Genomic DNA, 16,522 nt, shown 5'->3' on the forward strand with positions numbered 1-16,522 from the left:
GATGTTTTTCCATGTTTTAATTATAGTTTTCATGCTATATTTATGGTTATGAACATGTGGTTGCATTGGAATGGTTAATTGTTACTTGGTTTTGGTTTTGGAATTTATATTCCCTTAACATGTTTGTTAAAATGCCAAAGTGAATGAGTTTTGTCATCTAGTTGGGCAATGTTATGAGAAGTTTTTGGGAATTTGTACTAGAGTCACAATAGAGGCCCCAAAATTATTTGGATGACTACTTACTTTAAATTAATGCATTGTATAAATGGTAATTGAATATGAAATGGTTTGGTTTGGTCTTAAATGGATTGGAAAAGCCTTGATGGCCATGGTTTTGGTATAATTGAAAACTTGGGAGTCAAATTGGTTTAATGGCTTTGGTATGGTATAAATGGATAGACTTGTAAGATCCAGTGTTGGTATGACGATACCGATAATTAATACCTAATAAATAAGACTTCTTGGTAATACATTGGTTGTATGTGAATGGGTTTAATATAGCTTAAAAAGGGATATGTTAGCAAAGCCGTGGAAGGTGGCGGTACCGGAGGGATCAAAATTGAAAACTCCCATTTGTCGATGTGAGATGGGTATTGGTGATCATGTGTATTATGTCACACTTATATTTTGGGAGATCTACTAGTCATCTCAGATTTTTCTCCGGCTCGTGTGGTTAACACTAGTTGGGGCTCTTTTAACAAGGGGAATTAAACCCATATAGCCTATGGGTGGATTCAGGATGGCAGAGCTACACAATTCCAGGTTAAAGATTTTAAATGCATGTGTATATATATATATATATATATATATATATATATATATGAGTGTGACTGCCTTTAGATATTACTTGGTTTTAAATGTTGACATTATTTTATCATGTTGATATTATTTTATCCTTACTCCTGAGTACATACTAGCGTTCACCCGCTAACCTGTCTTTGGGGGTTGTATCCCCATGCAATGTAAGAAACGGCCATACTAATCCTCCTGCTCATTTATTTATACTCAGGAACAGCTAGGGGTCAATTGAAGTGGTGAGTTTTCATGCTCCGGAAGACTCTATTTCATGCTATGACTTCTGTACATACTTTTGGTATTTCTTAGACTTTGATTCTTGGCTATTCCAGGAGGCATATCCCGATTGGATGTTATTTTGATTTAGAATAGAGGCTTTGGGTGACTACTTTGGGCATGGATGGTGTCGGTATTGGTGTCAGCCTTGGCATTGATATTGGTATTGGACTGGCACCAATTGGATAGGTTTATAGACTTAAATTAATTATGATTGTTCTATCTTGTTATATGTTAGAAATTCATACGAAATAGGGTACAAGGTGGTTATGATTGGGTATTGGGGTTGGTCACCGGTCCTGGTTGGGCTTAAGGCATCCTAACGACTAAGCCCTAATTCTGATCGTGTCATTTCTGATTTGTTTAAATTAACTTTGTAATATATTGTACCTCTAAAATTATATTTTTATAATATAAATTAATTAGTAACAAAGTGTAGATTACTTTGATTAGTAACAAAACAAAGTGTTGTTTGTGACGTTGTTTGATTACTTAAGCTTTTCTTTGACTGTTTGGCATGAGGCGGTTTGATTACTTTGTCAAACTGTTTTAATTTTGTTGTTGGCTTTTTGAATTTATGTTGTTGGCTTGTTGTTTGATTATTTTTCCTTTAAAATCACAGTCACGTTAATATAATTAGATGGCACAAATTACTAGAGTTGATAAAGTGATTGGTGAAAGTATAGCTTTTAATTCGAATGTAGTGAATCAAAGTCCAACAGTTGAGTCTAAAGCAAAGAAAGAAAGGAGAAAAAGATCCATTGCTTGGGATCATTTTACTTCTAAAGTTGATTTAGAAGGAATTAAAAAGGGTGTGTCTAATTATTGTAAACAAGAGTATTTAGCTAATACAAAAGAACATGGTATAATGGCAATGATTGGTCATATAAAGTAAATGCCTCATAATGTTGATACTAGGTAACCAAAGATAGCATTTCAACCGGTTACAACGGATAACAAGAGTGATGTATCAATTATTTCGTGGAAATTTGATCAAGAAGAGTGTAGAAAAGCTTTGTCTCGTATGATAATTCTTGATGAGGTTCCTTTTAAATTTATTGAAAAAGAAGGCTTTAAACAATTTATAAAAATGGTTCAACCTTTGTTTCGAATTCCTTCTCGTACCACTATAACTCATGATTGTTTTGATCTCTTTGATAAGAGAAAAATAAAATGATGAGCATTTTTAATAAGACAACTCAACAAAGAGTGTGTATAACGACTGATACTTGGACTTCTGTGCAAAAAATTAATCATACATGTATTACTAATCATTGGATTGATAAAGATTGGACTTTGAATAAAAAAAATTATCAAGCTTTGTCTAATTTCTAGCCATATAGATGAAGATATAGCAAATGGTATTATTAAGTGTTTGTATGAGTGGTGATTGCATCGGATTTTCACTGTTACTGTTGATAATGCTAGTTCAAATAGTGTGGGGGGTTGAGTTGTCTAAGTAATTTACTAAGTGGGGGACCAATCTTATGGGTGGTAAGCATATTCATGTTTAGTGTATGGCGCATATCATAAACCTTATCTTTCAGGATAGTATAAAAAAAGCAACTGTGCCTTTGAACGAATTAGGCAAGCAGTGAGATACATTAGGCAATATCCTGCTAGATGGAAGAACTTTCAAGAATGTTCTGAATATTAAAATCTTGCAAAGAAGTCTTTATGCTTAGATGTTCCCACAAGGTGGAATTCCACCTACTTGATGTTGAACAGCGCCATTGAATATGAGGATACAATTTTAAATTATGCTGATCATGATATTGGTTTGGCACACCATCTCGATTTGGTCATACCCACATGGGTGATGGCGATATTGTGGATGAACAACCTGCAGGTACAATTTTAAATAGTGATTGGGATAGTGTGAAAATAATTACAAAATTTCTTGAATTATTTTTTAACCTTACTTTGAAGGTATCTAGATCATTGTATATTACATCAAATATTCATTTTCTTGAAATTTGTCAAGTTAATTTTTACTTGACAAAATTGATATCAAGTGATGATACTGTATTGGCTCAAATGGCAACAAACATTAAGAAGAAATTTGAAAAATATTGGGGTGATCCAACAAATATAAATAAGATGCTTTTTATATCTTGTGTTTTGGATCCTCGTTACAAATTTACCACTCTTAATTTTGCACTTAAGAAGATGTTTGAAGATAACGCGTCAACTATAGAAAAAAATGTTTGGGAGTATATGAAATCATTATTTGATGAGTATTCATAGTCTGCTTCAAAAGACAAATGTTGTAAACTATCTTCAGAAGTGGAGGCATCTAGTTCAAGCTCTATGATTGTGGAAGATATTGGTGACTTTTATGAGGAGTTGAGTAGACACACATCTGGGAGTAGAGCCGGGAATTTTAAGTCGAAACTGGATAAATATCTTGCAAAAGATATTGAAGTTGGAAAGTCCAATTTTAGTGTATTGCTTTGATGGAAATATAACTTGGCTAGATTCCCCCCTTTTTTAGATGACTCGAGATATTTTAGTTGTTCTTATTTCAAGTGTAGCATCAGAATGTTCTTTCAATACCAGGGGGCATATTCTTGATTCACTTAGGAGTGCATTAACTCCTAAATTGGTAAAAGCTCTAGTGAGTCTACAAGATTGGATTCGAAGTGAATCACAATATATAAGTGTCGAAGATGATTTAGATTCTCTCGAGCAACTTGAATAAGGTAAGAAAAGAACCTTGCATTTGGTGAATTGTTTATTTAATATTTTTATTGCTTAAGTCTTGACTTGTTCTTTTAATTTCTTTATATTTGGCCAAACTTGGAAAATAACTTAACATTGATGACATGTAATATTATAGATGGTTGTGAGGTTGAAACTTTGGTAAGTTTTTCATTCAACTTCGATGGCATTATTTCAAAGTATATTCTATTTAACTCTATAGTTGTTTTACTGCTTGAGTGAGTGGATTAATGAAGTTGGGTTGTTACAAGATAACTAATGTTGTAATCATTGCAAGAAACTAAATTTCTTTGTTTAATCTTGAAAAAGACTCTTTTTTAACACCCTTTTGAGAAACTGAATTTTGTAAGGAAATGCTTAACTTAAAAGTCCAATCTGTATTTTGGACAGTTGTATGATTATATACATTTCTTGTGGTAGTTAGCAGGATGGTGCAATTAGATAGAGTTTGTTAAAATAATGGTGTTTTTTAAACATAGGGATTGGCAATTAGAGAGATGTCTCTAGAATGTGGCAGAGAAGAAAAAGGAAAGAACCAATGATATAGGTGCAGTGAAGAGAATTTCTATAGCATATGAATAGTTAATTCAAGAGTGTGGTGTTTATTTTGGTCTTATACCTCTAATCAAGAAAGATATTATTGGAAGTTCAAAGCTGTGGGTGTTAATATTTTTTTCTGGATTGGGGGTTTAATGATGTCGTTGGAGCTTGTGGGTGTTAGTACTACTCAGAGCTGGAAAGATTTGACAAAGGCATATCATCTGATAATATACTAAAGGATTGGTTCTTGCATTGTCTTCAAGTGTTTTTATTGGTGATAGCTTTATCGTTAAGAAAAAAGGATTAAAGAAAGTTAGTGTTTCTGGCGCCAGGCCTGGTAACTGCTACCCTCCGTCTTAACAGTTGTTTATTTTTTGGAAAGAAAACTACTTGCTTTATGCTTAATTTACTTGTGTGTTTTAGTTTTTATGTGCTAATGTTTTAATTTGATATCATGAATGATTTAACATTGTTGCTATTGCTGTAATTGTCTTTTCTTGGCTGAGATAGCGAGTTAATCGTGTAGATGTATCAAATAAAGTGACATTTTCAGATTTTGTTATTAATCACTGTAATGGAATGAGTCCAAATTGAGAGAATGAATATTATAGCTATCAACAAATAGTTTGGGATTTGAATGGAATATGCACACCTCGATTAATTTCACAAAGTACTTGCCAATAAATATTAAAATGAAGACATTTAGATGCACCACTTTTGAATAAACTTATGATCCTTCTATTATTTTAGTACTAATACTTTCCTTTTCATATGTTTAGTACTAATACTTTGTTTCTCTTTTAATTAGGTTTTAATATGCCTCCACTTCGTAGACCTAAAGCTCAATCACATTTTAGGAGTCATTATAAAATGCTTGAAGCAGGTGATAAGGGAGAGTGCAAAGTAAAGTGTGTTTGTTGTGGTAATGTTTACAATTACAACAAGTGGACAACTGGGACCGGCTGCTTAGTGAAACATGTTGAGCATTGTTTGGAAAGGATGGAGTGTCGTCTTGTGAAAATTGAGTAGTTATTAGTACTATGTTTGGAGTTTGAACTTAATTTTCAAATTGCTAGACAGTTTGAATTTTTTGTATTTTATTTGTGCTAGACAGTTTTGAATTTGTGACTGCTCGGCATTCAAGTTTTGAATGCAAAGTGTAGACCGTTGCAGCCATGTGCTCGCTTATGTGTTTTTTATTTATGAAGACACTACCCTTTTGTGGAATTATTTGTGGTTTCAGATTTTGTACTTGTGCAGTTAGTGTAGGAAATTAACTACATGAAATGCAGTTTGTTCAATGTGCAAAGAAAGAGCAGCAGGCAATAGCTTTGAACTTTAAATTATATATGTTCAATGTTAACGGTTAACCCAATAACCGAACCGATAACAATTAAAAATCAAAAAATTGATAACCAATTAACCTATATCTTAACGTTTTAGCGTATATACAAATCGATAATGAATAAGCAAAATCGATAACTTTCAAAATTGAATTGAACCGACTGATACGCAGCCCTATATGGTACTATTTAGTGCCAATGGCCATACTTTCAAAATCACTTATTTCTTTCAAATAAAATTTCAGAAAGAAATACTTTTGGATAGTTGTAATAATCTGGCTCAATTTCACAAGGTCGTTTGGTAGGATGTACTAGCAAAGATAATACGTGCATTACTTATCATATTTTTTTAATTTGGTGTTTTATAGGATTTTCTTGTGCCTGTTTGATAGGATGTATTAGAAAAAAGATAATGCGTGCATTAGTTATGATATTATTTAATTAGTAGGATTTTCCTTTTGCACCCTATAATTAGTACATGTATTAGTTTTAATTTATACATAGATAAACACGAATTATCCTTTAAACAATTACTAATACACGTCTATGTAAATGTTAATTTGAATTTGAAAGCTGAAAAAGAGGAACTAGAAAGCCATTTAATCTCTACTAATTTTGCTATTATTACGCATCAACAGCCATTTTTATCTCTTTTCACTAAAGATTTCTGGTAATTACTTTCCTTTCCCGTTAGTTAATCCTCTTTAATTTCTTTTACTAAAAATTGATGCATTTGCCAAAATGTATGTATTGCTCTAACCATAATTCCTTCTTTTATTCTTACGTATATTCTCCCAACAGAACGAAAACTCCATGAAGTGAAAGTGTAAGTCTCTTTTCTTGGCTTCTGATGTTGTGATCTATTTATGGGGCTTGTTGATTTAGTCAATTTCTACCATCTTGTGTTTATGTTTATCTAGATTTATTATGCATTAAAATCAAATAGAATGCATCCGAATGCTTTTATCATCATTTCTAGATAAACCAAAATCCTTTACTTAAGGTGCATACAAGCTGGTCTGGACACCACGGTTATCAAAAGAAAAAAGTATAATACAGCAATGATGTGAATTTGATCTTTTCCAGAAGTTTGTCATATTGAATAGTTTGGAGGGGAGCTTTGGCTTAATGGGTAAAGTTGTTGCCCTGTGACACGGGTTGGAACCGTGTGAATAGCCTCTTGCAAAAAATGCAGGATAAGGCTGCATGCAATAGACCCTTGTGGTCTGGTCCTTGTTCAGACCCAACCCCCCGTACAATGGGAGCTTAGTGCACCAGGCTGCCCTGTGGCATTGAGTAGTTAAGCCTATGATCTGTAATCTCTACAGACAATTCAATCTTTTAAGTTTCTTAGCTATATAAATACATTGTACCAGAGAAATGTTAATAATTTATTAACTGTCGAAATTTAGTGGTTTTTCACATATGTATTGTTGAAACATCTTGGGACTTTTACCAGAATTTTTCCTAAAAGATACGACGAAATCAATCGTATTTACAATGCTAGATGTGATTTGCCAGTAATTTACACCATTTTATTTCCTTAAGATGAGTGTATGGCCAACTCGAGGATATAATTCTCTCTCATATAAACACCTTCTAAGAGATTAGAAAATAACAGATGTTAATTCGGACTCTCTGAAGATTGCTTCACATGAAACATATTTTATTGTTATGTTTTTCATGTTGAGTAATCACCTAACAGGTTCTTTTTTATGATTCTGTAACATTGCATTGAAATAGAAACAGAAAAAGGATGTCGTCCGAACCAGCTCCTTATGTACCCAAAAACGTCCTCATAACAGGTGCCGCAGGCTTCATTCCCTCACATGTAACCAACAGATTGACCAAGCTTTATCCTAAGTACAGGATTGTTGCTCTTGACAAGCTCGATTATTGCTCGAGTCTAAAAAATTTGGAGCCTAGTTACTCATCTCCAAATTTCAAATTTGTCAAGGCTGATATTACGAGTGCTGATCTGATCAACCATCTTTTGGTTGAGGAGAAGATTGACACTATTATGCATTTTGCAGCACAGACTCATGTGGATAATTCATTTGGAAATTCATTCGAGTTCACAATCAATAATATTTATGGTACTCATGTGCTTCTTGAGGCTTGTAAGTTGGCTAAATCAATCAAGAGATTCATTCATGTTAGTACAGACGAAGTTTATGGTGAGACTGATTTGGAGACTGACATTGGCAATCCTGAAGCTTCTCAACTCCTTCCTACTAATCCATATTCTGCAACCAAAGCTGGAGCTGAAATGCTTGTCATGGCTTACCATAGGTCTTATGGCCTACCGACCATCACAACCCGAGGGAATAATGTGTATGGTCCAAATCAGTTCCCTGAGAAGTTAATCCCAAAGTTCATTATTCTTGCAATGAAGGGTAAGTGCTTGCCAATTCATGGCGATGGAACAAATGTTAGGAGCTATTTGTACTCTGCTGATGTTGCTGAGGCATTTGATGTGATATTGCATAAAGGGGTCATTGGACATGTGTATAACATTGGCACTAAAAAGGAGAGGCGAGTTTTGGATGTGGCTGAGGACATATGCAAATTATTCGGCCAGAACTCTCAAGAAGTTATCCAGCTTGTGCAAGATAGGCCCTTTAATGACCAAAGGTATTTCTTGGATGATCAAAAGCTTAAGAAGTTAGGGTGGCAAGAAAGGACTCCTTGGGAGGAAGGACTAACGATGACCCTGGATTGGTACACCAAAAACCCTGATTGGTGGGGTGATATAACCGGAGCCCTTGATCCGCATCCAAGAATTTCACACATTTTACCTTCACATGATGAAGGGTGCCTGTTGCAGCTCATAAAAGGAAACAAGACAGGTAGTGGCTCAGATTTGAAGTTCTTGATATATGGAAGAACTGGTTGGATTGGAGGGTTGTTAGGAAAGATTTGTGAAGAACGTGGAATAGAATATGAGTATGGTTTAGGACGTCTGCAGGATAGGAGCTCGTTAATGCATGACATGATAAGAGTAAAGCCAACCCATGTTTTCAATGCGGCTGGTGTTACTGGGAGGCCTAATGTGGATTGGTGTGAATCACATAAAGTAGAGACAATTAGAACAAACATTGCTGGTACACTAACTTTGGCTGATATATGTAGACAGGCAGATATCTTGGTCATGAATTTTGCGACCGGTTGCATATTTGAGTATGATGATAAGCACCCACTAGGCTCAGGCATCGGGTTCAAGGAGGAAGACAAACCAAATTTTACAGGATCCTTCTATTCCAAGACCAAAGCCATGGTAACTAGTTCATTTCCATTGAGCATTTTGTTACTTCTGAATAATTGTCTTATATTTCACATTATCTGTACGTCACTTGAACTTTAACAGAAGAAGTCTATTAGTTGATGTATAACCTTGGCATTAATATAGAGGAAGCAAATGCATTTACGTTTTGATTTGATTTCTATGAACATTGCAGCTGAAGTGTTTTGCTATATTTGTAGGTTGAGGAGCTTCTAAAAGAATATGAAAATGTTTGCACCCTCAGAGTAAGAATGCCAATATCATCTGACCTTACCAACCCGAGAAACTTCATCACAAAGATCACACGTTATAATAAAGTGGTTAACATCCCAAATAGCATGACAGTGCTAGATGAGCTGCTACCCATCTCTGTTGAAATGGCAAAGAGAAACTGCAGAGGGATATGGAACTTCACTAATCCGGGAGTTGTGAGCCACAATGAGATTTTGGAAATGTACAGAGACTACATTGATCCCAAATTCAAGTGGCAAAATTTTGATCTTCAAGAACAAGCCAAAGTGATCGTTGCACCAAGAAGTAACAACGAGCTTAACACGACAAAGCTGAAAAAGGAGTTTCCAGAATTGTTATCGATCAAAGATTCTGTCAAGAAGTATGTCTTCGTACCCAACAAAAAAACATAAACCTTCAAAATTGTAATTTCCAAATAGTCTATTTAAAAAAAATAAAAAATCATCAAATTGTAATTTCCAAATAGTCTATTTAAAAAAAATAAAAAATCATCAATCTCTTTGTCATAGTTACTTGAGATTGTAGTTTTAGAAACATAATGTTATTCAGGTACTTAATACTTTTTTTTCCTTGATATTCAATTATCATCTCATTTTTTCGAACACGGGTGGACTGGTTGAAATATACTAAACTATACCTTTGGCATGTTACCGCCTGCAGACCATTTTAATTGTTGCATATAGAACAAATCCAGGAAAAGCTTGCTTGACCAAATCCAGAAAAAACTTGCTTTGGTTTTATCTTTTTTCTATTAATGTCTATTGTTGTTCTCTAGTTTACAACAATAATAACACTCAATGTAGTCTCACAAAGTGGAATTGGAAAAGATAAGTGTGCGCAAATCTTACCTCTACCTCATAGGTGAGGTAGAGAGGTTGTTTCCAATAAAAATTCGGCTCAAGATAGAAACGAGGGAAAAGGGTCAAATCTATCGATTTACTTTAGAAAATTGACTAAATATATCCTTTGTCATACTTTGGAGTCAAATTTATCCTCGTTATCATATTTTAGAGACAAATTTACCCTCGTTATCGTACTTTGGGGCCAAATTTATCGTAAACTTTTTATCTATGTCCTTCCTTTTAAACTGAAAAGCTCATATCAACATTGAATGCTCTATTTTTAAAAAATAAACCACACCCTAATCGAATTCGACTCAATCCACAAAAGAAAGACACAAACAAATGTGTACCCCTCAGTATATATTTTACAAATGAGTGTGTTTTATTTTTTTAAAAATAAGACTTTTAATGTTAAAAGGCAAAGGTGAAAAGTTTCTTGACAGTAAGGGTAAATTTGACCCTAAAATATGATAATAAGGATATGACGAAGAGCATATTTAACCATTTTTGTAAAGAAGGGGGTAAATGTAGTCCCTTTCCCTAAAAACAATCTAGGAAAACACTTAGGAGTCGTTTGGCTACCGTATAAGACCTAACCCAATATATGAATTATATGATTATTTATGTATTAATTTTATACGTTGTTTGGTAAGCATGAAAATAAAAGCTATTCATGTATTAATTTTATACAATATTTGGTTGGTAGATTTTTAAATGTTCTATAAAAGTTATTCATGTATAAATTGTATATTGTATTTTGGTTTTGATAATCTTACATAATTAATATTTACATAACTTATGAGAAAATTTATGTATAATTTTATGAGGGGTAGAAGATGGAATAAGTTATATGAATGTTAGTTATACATGGATTAAATAATGAGAAAATACATAAATTCCTCCATAAACTTGTTCATCCAACTTTATCATTGAAACTTTATACATAATTATTTACCCTCCTTTTTACTTTTGAAGTGCATTTTATACCTCTCTACACGCATGAAACCACATTCATGGTGGGAGGTGTTTTACACACACCTCCATGTGTAAAAATACTATTTTTCTAGTATACCCCAGTCCACGGCTTGTTTCGTTCTTTTCCTCCCTTTCCCTTTGAAAATTTCATTGATGACCTCGTCACTATATATTACAGCCATTTAAAAAAGAGTACTTTCTACTTACTTGAGCTAATTCCTAACATTTTTCTTTAATGGTCAGTTTTACTATCATACCGCAACCTATCTCCACCATTTTCTGTTGTGGCTAAAGAAACAAATCGAGAAACATGATACCGAAAAACTTTACGTTAAGCAATAAAACAACCAAATCCTTCTTTCTCTTCTCTCTTCCTCATTTAAATTTGATTAATTAGAAAAACTTTTTGCTCGACCTCACAACCTGTAACAGGTGGAAGAAAACGTTAAAATTATTAGGCCGAAAATTTCATCGGCGAACCCTCTATCCTACAACAAGAAAATTAAATTTTATTTTTATAATTTTTATTTTGACGGAATAAAAATAATGAAAATGGCGATGGGGATGGAGAAAGTAAAATGGAGGAGGCGGATGATATATTTGGAGGGATACGGTGATTGTGGAGGAAAGAAAAAAGATAAGGTGGAGAGAGAAAGGAGAAAAATAAAAACAAAAGAAAAGCTGCCAAAATATTAAAAAAATAATTAAGAAAATAAAAGGATCTGTCAATGTTTTCTTCCTTCCGCACGGGATTGGGAGAGTAAAAAACACTTGTTTTGTTGACTTAAAATATAATTAAGGTATATCATTTTTAAAGAGGTACTAAATTGACTTAAAATACAATCAAGGTGGTAAATAATTATTCATAAAATAAAATTTGAGTGCTAAATTAAGTTTAGTGAACAAGTTTAGAAGAAAATTTATGTATTTTCTCTTAAATAATAAAACTGCATATTTACCCCCTAATAATTTACTTTTAAAATCTTTTTAAATTTTGTATATTTTTTTCAATTCAATGCCAGCAACACATCGCCAATTTTTATTTTATGTATTTCCTTAATTTCTTTGGAATTTTTTTTTCACTTAATTTCTCGTTGATTGTGTTTATTCAACTGTAACGCACAGGTAGTATTCTGTTGAGCCTGATTTATCATACTGTTATTTAATCTCTGTAGTATTATGTTAAGCCACTTCTTTAAATTAATTGCTTTTCGTTATTTAATAGATTTCGTTTAATTACTTAAATAATGTATTCATGATTTATTTAAACTTAATTAGTTCATAATTAAATTTTTAAATTTTTAATTTGCACTATTAAAATTATTCTCTTCCATATGGGTAAATAAAACTGTAAAAAAGATTAGCTCACTAAACATTTTTAGAATTAAGAAATAAGAATTAGCTCAATTATGTATTTTAATATCTACATAACTAAACCCTGCATAGATAATAGCTACATAACTAATATCTGCATAATTAATACCTGTATAACTATTCCTACATTACTATAATATGGATAACTCTAACCAGTAACCAAACGGCCCCTTAATGAAAGTACAAGAGACAGCATATAGTAACAAAAATAACAATAGTAGTTTAATTATACTATGACAAAATAATACTGTAATCGAATTACACGAAAAACTCTAATTGAAGCGTTCCCCAGACTCCCTTCAAGTCCCAAGGTCGTCCAAGGTGTGTGCAATTGTGTTTAAGTGTCCTATTTATAGGAGGACAAAGCTGTCCGTTTTTATCATAAGGGCGTGACACGCCAATATCGCGCTATCTAGGCAGCGTGGCACACCAAAAATGCAGAGGGATACTGAAATTTGCCATCACCAATGTTGCCAAGGGCGTGCCACGCCTTATCGCAGCACCTAGGCAGCGTGGCACGCCAAGTAGTCCAAAACGTCCAACTTTAACCAAGTCTTATCTCACGCATTTGTACATCCATGCCAAGCCGTGTGGTGTTGTTTTCACTTGATTTCCAGCTAGTTTATCAACTATATATCATAATTATCAACTCAAAAAGTTTCCTACAACATCAAACACCACACATTAGAGCTCAAAACAAGATACAAATCAAGACAATGAGCTACTAAAGAGCATAGCTCAAGCTAAGAGTACTAGTTTTGCCTTTTTGTTCTTTAACTTATTGTTTAGTCTCCTGGCTTGTTTCAATTGAACCTTAAACACTATAAAAAAGTTATTGCACATATAATCACACAATCATACCCTTATGAACTCATTATGCACACTAGAATCCATCGAGATCAACTAGAACAACACATAGCTTAAGCTAGTAACACTAGTTTTCTCGTCTAAACTCTAAGTGATCAAATTGATTCCAAAATTGTTTGAAACACACCTTAAACATTATAATTAAGTAGTTTATCACTTAGATGCTCAATTATATCATTAACAACTCATATAAGGCTTATTAAGGCCAAATAACAACACCGAGGTGCAAAAATCCACCTCAATCATCACCCTACAGTTAAAGTCTTGTTTGTCCTCGAACAACTCTTTACTTTAAGAATCATAATCAGAGAAGACCTCACACTTCTACAACAAGCAAGACATTCAAGCTAATACTACAATGACTACACATACAGAATGCAAGTTTTTACCTTAAGCATGTTATACACAATTGAAAGTTCCAAGAACACTACTCCTAAAACATCCTCTCCTCAAGAATTAATTCACGAAGTTGGGAAACAAATGCATATTACTCAATCAAGGAATCATGAAAATCACCCAAATATCATCAAACATGTGCCCTCACACCAAGAGAGTTACCCATAATCACTCAAATAGATGCAATTAATCACAAAATAGGTATAAGAATCAAATTACGCTCACTCTCACAAAGAATTCACAAGTTACGCATAATGAACCATAGGCTTACCCATATTATAGTACTCTACTAATATCAGAATGTTAAGGCTCAGGATCAAGTAGGACTTTACAGGCTGTAATGCAGGCTAAGGGACAAGTAAAAACTATCTTGGATAGTAATAGTGACTATCTTCCCTAAGTGCTTTAATACATCACATTTACATTCAGATCACTCTCTAAACAACTAATTTCCACCACTTTTATCTACCCATATCTTTCATTTTGCCCCGTCTCATTAAGCTAATTCACATACAATGTAGTGAGAGTATTATCTATGCACACATTATTTAATTTTGAACAATCTTTATTCTTTTTATTACACAACTCCCAACCTCAATACACATCAATTCTCAACACCAATAGCTACATTTTGGGGGCTTCACTTTCACCTTTTCCTTACTTGTATTTCTTAACTCAATTAACTTTCAACTAAAGCATTTAGGAGTTTTAGATCAAATTAAGGTTGAACAAAGAAAAGGAATTAGGCTACATATGAAGCTACCAAATAAAATAAGCTAAAGGCTCAATGGGGTTAACTAGGATTATGCACAAAGGTAGTTAAAAAAGAATATGAAACATGGCCATAAAGGAAATGCCTATATCATCTCCTGAACTCACACTCTTTATTTCGCTTTGCATACACACCAGGAAAGTTCTAGATATCACATGCAACAAGGAATACACAACAACCTCACTTCACACATGGCACATGCTCAACTCAAGTAGGATCATTATAGACTTTGAACCAAGTAATAACACGAATTCAACATCAAGACAATGATAATGCTCAAATTACACCTCTCTTACGAGTGAGTAAGTGGTCATTGTCAAATATATAATCCAACTAGGTTGGGGTCGAATCCCACAGGGAATATGATGCTAATTAAGTTGTATGTAGATTAATTGACTTTTAATCGTTCATTTTCGTAAAATAAATAGGGGGGTTTGATTCAGTTCACAAATTAATGGTTTCAGTTTCACGAGAAGAAATGTGTGTAGTAGTATTCGAATTCAGAGAAATAGCAAGCTAGGTTATGTCCACCTTGTAGTTTTCAATACTTTCTAACTATGGGCTTTACGAATTCATACATGTATCGTGTTTATAGAGAAACATATTGTATTTAATAACATAATCCAAGTGTTTCTTAACCATGAAGGACTAATTCACTTTAGTTCTCTCGAATCAAAAGCGTTTACCAAAAAATAATACGAAATCTCCAAGTAGTTAATCCTGCTAAGGCATTAACTTATGAAATAGGGGCTGGTAATCCTATTTTCTTGTCACTATTCTCTTTTCCAAACATCAACCTTTCTTTCGAACAAGTTGCATTTTAAGGCATATCATCTATGTTTGCAACCACGAGAATTCAAGATAAGCGAAGAGAGTATGGTGTAAACTAATCAATGCATAATGAATTCAAAACCCAAAGTGATAGATTGTAGGCTACGAGGTTTCCATAACCCTAACTAATAAACTTAGCTACTCATGAATAAAACGAAAATCATCATACCAAAAACTAGAAGACGATCTTGGTGTGCGAATAGTGAAAGAGCTAAGACGCCACTCTCCCTCTTTAAAAACTAATACAGAATAATTAATAATGAATAAAAATTCAGCATTAAGCCTTTTAATAATCTTTTCTCTCATAATTGCCTTCTAAGTCCTTGAACTAATTATAAATGATAAACTAGTCTTGGACATAGTTTCTAGGCGCCATATTTGGTCCAGATTGCTACTCTCTGTTGTGTCATATGCCATCCGCATTTCATAGTCCCATGATTTTTTCATCTACCTCATTAATATCTTAAATCATGCTAATCACATCGGTTAGCTCAATTACATAGAAGTAGAGTAAAAACATAAGAAACTAGGTACTTTTTTCTCTAAACATAGCTAAAATATGGAAAAATTATGGTGCTTAGGCGTATAAATACACCCAAGATCAGCCAACAACGTACAAGAGTCATAAACTAAAGCCTAGAAGTCTCAACAATAGTCATTCACACAATCAACATGCTTTCACAAGCAAAACAACTTGCATTATGCCATCATTCGTAGCACCAACACGAACATCTTACTTACCTAAAACAAAATATTTATTCCTAAAAGGAAAAAGGATATTGGGTTCAAAGGGCACCCCCATAGAACAAAACCAAAAGAAATAACCACGGGGTGGGTAAAGTGTGCACCTACTAAATTGACACCCACAAACTAAAAACTAAAAAGAAAAATCTTTTTATAATTTTTTCAATATTTTTTAAATTTAACCCAAAAAACTAAGAAAACGACTAAACTAAAGACCCTATGGCATCACTTCACCCAAAAATATGAAAATTTTCCCACCCCACATATAAAAGTCTACTTTGTCCCCAAAGTTGAATTTAAAAGCAAAGATAGAAATACTCTCTGAGGCCTCTAGGCTTATATATTAATATCTGTAACTATCAATATGGCTCCAGAACCCACACTCAGTCTCCGCCATGATTTTTATCTCAAGTCTCTGGTACTCAAACTTCTCATTAACCTGTAACTCAGCAAAAATAAAACTACGTGGAGTAAAAATTAAAAATATAAAAAATAAAACCTTTCTTATCTT

General features: G+C 33.4%; 1 protein-coding gene across 3 annotated transcripts; it reads left to right on the top strand.

Moving 5' to 3' along the window:
* The first annotated feature begins 6,204 nt into the window (after nucleotides 1-6,204).
* On the top strand, nucleotides 6,205-9,718 carry LOC107854279 (trifunctional UDP-glucose 4,6-dehydratase/UDP-4-keto-6-deoxy-D-glucose 3,5-epimerase/UDP-4-keto-L-rhamnose-reductase RHM1). 3 transcript variants are annotated; one of them, XM_047411329.1, is made up of 4 exons: nucleotides 6,205-6,345; nucleotides 6,477-6,501; nucleotides 7,419-8,952; nucleotides 9,159-9,718. In XM_047411329.1, exons 3-4 carry the CDS (start codon nucleotides 7,432-7,434, stop codon nucleotides 9,600-9,602), a joined length of 1,965 nt encoding a protein of 654 aa, XP_047267285.1. In that variant the 5' UTR covers nucleotides 6,205-6,345; nucleotides 6,477-6,501; nucleotides 7,419-7,431; the 3' UTR covers nucleotides 9,603-9,718. The 3 variants fall into 3 exon arrangements, with proteins under 3 accessions (XP_047267285.1, XP_047267311.1, XP_016554776.1); XM_047411355.1 differs by having other exon boundaries at nucleotides 6,217-6,345; nucleotides 7,425-8,952; XM_016699290.2 differs by having other exon boundaries at nucleotides 6,235-6,501.
* Nucleotides 9,719-16,522: the final 6,804 nt, after the last annotated feature.

The sequence above is a fragment of the Capsicum annuum genome, chromosome 1 (genome assembly GCF_002878395.1).
Source record: "Capsicum annuum cultivar UCD-10X-F1 chromosome 1, UCD10Xv1.1, whole genome shotgun sequence".
Taxonomy (NCBI): domain Eukaryota; kingdom Viridiplantae; phylum Streptophyta; class Magnoliopsida; order Solanales; family Solanaceae; genus Capsicum; species Capsicum annuum.

What these genes read in the sequence shown, in the direction of transcription:
- LOC107854279 (XM_047411329.1), top strand. Translation starts at nt 7,432, where the DNA reads ATGTCGTCCGAACCAGCTCCTTATGTACCCAAAAACGTCCTCATAACA. An exon ending in ATTCCAAGACCAAAGCCATG is followed by an intron (nt 8,953 to 9,158) that starts GTAACTAGTTCA and finishes CTATATTTGTAG; the next exon opens with GTTGAGGAGCTTCTAAAAGA.